Below are 5,042 nucleotides of genomic sequence, written 5' to 3'. Positions count from 1 at the left end.
ACGGAGTAATTTCAAACTTTTAACAGTGATGGATGAACATGGGAGACTGGGGAGAATGTAAACACAGCTCCACGACTGATGAGGTGATTGGGCAACAAAGCATTTTACAGGCTCCTTTAAGATATTTAAAGTAAGAAGACGCTGGGATATTTAAGTGAGGCCTTTTTACATATTGACAGACTTTGGCAATAACATCAATAAGACATTTATTTCAACATAGCACATCCGCCCTTTAGGGTTACACTCTAGAATCTTTCTCGTGTATCTAACATGGCACCCATGATTTGAGTTGGCCAGATTCTCTCATTAACGGCTCTGCAGAAAATGTCTGCCCCCATCTGGCTAAACATGTAATAAAAAAAAATACAATAATGTTCCAATGATTGGTTCTGAACATCAAATTTTAAAGTAATGTATGCAAATGCCCTGATCGTACTCCCAATAAAGTTGGAAATCTCTTAAAATTAAATTTAAAAATAAAATCACTCTTGATTTAAATCTCTCTCTCTCTGTATTATTCATCAAACAAGATAGATGTGTCAAAATGCCACAGAGGTGAGGCGATTTCAATTTCGAACAATTTTTTTCTCAAACTTGCCTTGCACTTGATTATTTCAGGAAAATAAAGACTGCAAATTACTTTATATGGATATTCTTTGCAGTAGCCTATGTATCATCTGTACATCCTGAGGTCACTCTGTGCCAGTGTTGACCTAATGCCTGCAGATTTGATTTTCTATTTTTACCAGAAGACCAACTAATTCCCATTCGCAATTAGTTTCATATTAAATATGCATGTGGTTTTAATGAATACCTCAGGCAAACACACATAGACATCATCTGTAATCATTTTATTCCCATAAGTTCTGCACTTTAGATGTTTTTAAAACTAGTCAACTAAAGTAGGGTTTTTTTTTGCTAATAATTAAAATATTCAGTTAGCAATATTGAGGGAAACATTGAGTTGGTTCATTTGTATTTTGTACATTTGTACAGGTCAGGGTGGCTGTGTAGTTTTGAGAATAGTTTTAGTAGTTGCCACATGGCACGGTCTGAGCCATCAGTAGGAGGTTGTTGTTTTAGGGTTTTGATTTGGTTCACACGTACGGGACAAACCGCAAGACCAACTGGTAGATTATTTTGTGTTTGCATATGCAGGTAATAGTTCAGTTCTGTATCCTCATCCCCATCCCCTACCCCGGACCAGGATGTATTCTTATAGTCAGTTGGACTGGGCTTCTAAATTAGTTTTGCTTGGGAAATGAATGTAAAAAGCTATTTGAGTCTAATAATGCATCAAAGGCTTTCATTATCAACATCCACAAGATACTTACGTTTATTAATAGGCAGTAATTAAACTAAAACCCGAGAGTCAGGAGGCAATGTGTTTAGCAATATTATGACTCCACTCTCGGACCATGCACTGATCTGACTCCGGCTCCAAAGTCACAGGATGCCACTGCCCGTATCCCTGTGAAAATAGTATCAGTTTGGTCAGTGCCAGGAAGTGGGGACACATTGTGCATATTTGTAAAGCTTTTCGCGGTGCATCATCAGCGAGTCTCTTCCGTAGAAGAAGAAGATGAAGAAGAACAAGTAAAAATTAACAGGAACCTGGACTGACAAAATGCATGAATGCCTGCTCACAAAGAATGATATATCTGTGTTTGATGATAGTTTTATTAAGTTTGGTTTCTTAATGTAGAGCATAAAGATTAATGTAGGATTTTTATATTTAAGTTGCTCCAAATTTTATTGCTTTTAAAAATTAGTTTTTAAAATAAACGTTTATTCTTTAAAGAAATTTGAAAATAGAAGTGCCTTAAAACTATCTAACCTTTTTCAAGTTATATATTTTATTTTTGATTTGTTTATTTAGTTATTTACGATATTTAATACATTTAAATAATAATAAGAATAAGAATAAATAAAAGAAAAAACAACTATGCCTGTACTTAACGTAACTATAACGCGTCCGGTAGTGCAGTGTCGCACATTGGATTACGTCATACGTACGGAAACGTTCTAGAAAGATTAGCGAGAAGATTCACAGAAGCATAAACAGGCTGCAGGGGAATTTGCTGACTTTCAAGTTACGGTTTTGCCACAAGGCGCCATTCAATACGCATTTATTCACATTTTAAGGTACATTATTCGAAATATATTTGTCTTGCCTTCTTAGTGAGTAAATTATTTCTCTTAGATTTTCCTTGGCTGTTGCTAGCTAGCTAGTGCCACTAGGCTAACCGGATGTTCCGTCTCACAATAAAATCCCGGTTTTTGCTGGGTGGAAACTCTCATCTTTATACAACATTTTTTATTTTTTTTTTTTCATTTTCAGCTTAGGTATCGCCAACTTTGAATCAAGATGTCGTACATGCTACCTCATCTCCATAATGGCTGGCAGGTAGACCAAGCCATCTTGTCTGAAGAGGACCGAGTTCTGGTAATTCGCTTCGGACACGACTGGGACCCGACATGTATGAAAATGGACGAGGTTCTTTACAGCATCGCTGAAAAGGTTTGACGTGTTACTTATCTGTTTTATAAACCGGGATTTTACACATACTCCGTTTTGTTAAACATCTCTTAGTTGTCTTTGGGGGATAGGTTCAGTAGTGCCAGCAGCGTCGATCTGGAAATACTGTATGGGTGACAAACGTTAACCAGACTGTGATCTGTTCTGTGTGTTTAAAAGCATGGATTGCTAAGAAGAGGTGAAAATCGCTTCTAAAATACAAGCAATTTGATACGATATTGTAATTACAACTACAGCACAGAGTTCATCAAAAAGGACATGCCCCTCGCTTTTCTGAAAAAGCCTTTGAGCTTATAGACAACAGTAACATTGGTCTGAGGATTTTATGAATTATGGATCCTTCAAATCCAAATTGATTTGAATCAGAAAACTGATTTACATCAAACCCAGCCCTGTTTTGACATGAATGTTGAGATTTTGAACATTTTGAAGATGTATCCATTACAGCGATAGGTCGTGAAAAGGTCTAGACTCATCGTTATCAGCTGCTGAGTTAATAACACCAGTTTATAGATCATGTTGATGATGACAGTATTTAGAAAAGAGAAGAACGTAAACACTTGGCCATTATGCATTTGGCCATTACAACCAACACATTTTGACTTGACAGAGAAAGATTTGAGGACCTTTTTCTGGGAATCTGGATCTTTTTTCCTAATATATCTTCTCTTGTAGTCGACTGCTGATTCTACAACAAAGACTCCCATTACAGTGTGTGTTGTTGGAGCATCTGTCAGCAAGTCGACTGCCGAGTCGTTGACCTGCGTCATTTACCTGGGTCGACCCTCTCACATCGAGCGAAAAACCTGGGTTCTTATTTACAATGTTACCTGCAACTGAGAAGATTTGTACCACTGTTCTGTCTATTCTCTCACACAGAACAGTGTTTGCATGATTGGCCAGATATTTGCAACTTTGCAAGCATTGCCAGCTTGTCTTTGTCTTGATTTGTTTCAAGCTGGACAAGGTATTAGCTGAAGTGTTAGCAGAATTAATGTTGTGATATTTGAAGCTGGAAGTACTTTAGTGAAAAGAAAACACCTTCCTGCAGAGTGACACTACATGTTGGGGCCAAGGTGCTGTTTAGCGTCGTCCATCTTTATTGGTTTGTTCTGCTGCCTGTTTCTACTGGATCATCTGCACATTCGCACATACGTGACAGTAATGGTACTTGGGAAAACTGCCTAAAATGTGTTGCCCGAGACGCTCAGAGTCAGTCTGCACTGCTGATAGGTTCATTGTGTTCAAATTTTTAATGAGATTAATTATAATGATGGATTAATCCACGTTAACATGTTAATTTTGACTGCCCTATCAAAAACATAAAGTATATTCCTATGAGGGTGACTAACATATAATATATTCTGTATTATTGTAAGACTAAACCCACCAAATGTATTTCTCTTCAGGTAAAAAATTTTGCAGTCATTTACCTGGTGGACATCACAGAAGTGCCTGATTTCAACAAGATGTACGAGTTGTACGACCCCTGCACCGTCATGTTCTTTTTCAGGTACGTTTCTCTGAGTCCATACTACACTGTATCAGAGCAGATGCTATTTAGATGTATGCAAACTTCAATTAACAGGAACATAATAACTGAATAGGAATCTTGTCTTATAAAAAATTCTTGACTATCTTGTCCTGTTTTGGTTGGTGTTTTCCAGGAACAAACACATCATGATTGATTTAGGCACTGGTAATAACAATAAGATCAACTGGACAATGGAGGACAAGCAGGAGATGATAGACATTGTGGAAACCGTGTACAGAGGTGCAAGAAAAGGAAGAGGTCTGGTGGTGTCTCCTAAGGATTATTCAACAAAGTACAGATACTGAATTTTCTTCCTTGCATGTTTTTTTCTTGTTTTCCTGATTCCAGAGACAGAGACGACAAATTGCGAAAGTCAAGGGTGATCGTTTTTTTTGTTTTGTTTTGTTTAGCATTTTGGTTTGCCATTGAAAAGACAATGTTCATTTTAACAGCGTTATGTTGTGCCATTTCTGTTGGTGTGTGTAGACTAGTTTTATTCAGTTTCTTCTTGTGTTTTTCTTAAGACTTATTTCTGTGAAACAAGTGCTGAACAGACAAGACACAGTGTACAGAGCCTCATATGTAAATTTTGCAATAAAAATGGATTTTTACACAGAGTACATCTTTTGTTGTAGGTGTCTTGTAGTTATTTTAAGATCTTAGTAGTAATGTTTATGTGGTTGGATGTCTGGAAAAAAATCTCACATAGAAAATAAATAGTACTGTAAGATTTTGTTTTTGAAAACTGAATGGGACAAACTTGATGCTGTGACCACAAGAAAAACAGTCATAATCTACTGTCACTAAGCAAGATGCATAGAGGTTGGCCTCATTATTACACAGCCACTGTTGTAGTCGCTGGGGCTTGATTTGTAAATGTATTCTTATGAGCACAACCCCCTTCAAAATATGAAAAATTAAATTCATATTTGGATTCAACTCAACTTTTACATTCACAAACAGCGTAGA

The 5,042-nt window shown here is 36.9% G+C and overlaps 1 protein-coding gene across 1 annotated transcript; it reads left to right on the top strand.

Annotated features, from left to right (window-relative positions):
• The first annotated feature begins 2,000 nt into the window (after window positions 1-2,000).
• txnl4a (thioredoxin-like 4A) lies at window positions 2,001-4,693 on the top strand. The gene is made up of 4 exons (XM_047606081.1): window positions 2,001-2,145; window positions 2,342-2,521; window positions 3,949-4,052; window positions 4,207-4,693. The coding sequence occupies exons 2-4, from the start codon at window positions 2,369-2,371 to the stop codon at window positions 4,376-4,378; spliced, it is 429 nt and encodes a 142-aa protein (XP_047462037.1). The 5' UTR covers window positions 2,001-2,145; window positions 2,342-2,368; the 3' UTR covers window positions 4,379-4,693.
• The last annotated feature ends 349 nt before the right edge of the window (window positions 4,694-5,042 follow it).

Source organism: Mugil cephalus, chromosome 14 (assembly GCF_022458985.1).
Source record: "Mugil cephalus isolate CIBA_MC_2020 chromosome 14, CIBA_Mcephalus_1.1, whole genome shotgun sequence".
Taxonomy (NCBI): Eukaryota; Metazoa; Chordata; class Actinopteri; order Mugiliformes; family Mugilidae; genus Mugil; species Mugil cephalus.
This window is presented reverse-complemented; position numbering and strand designations above follow the sequence as displayed.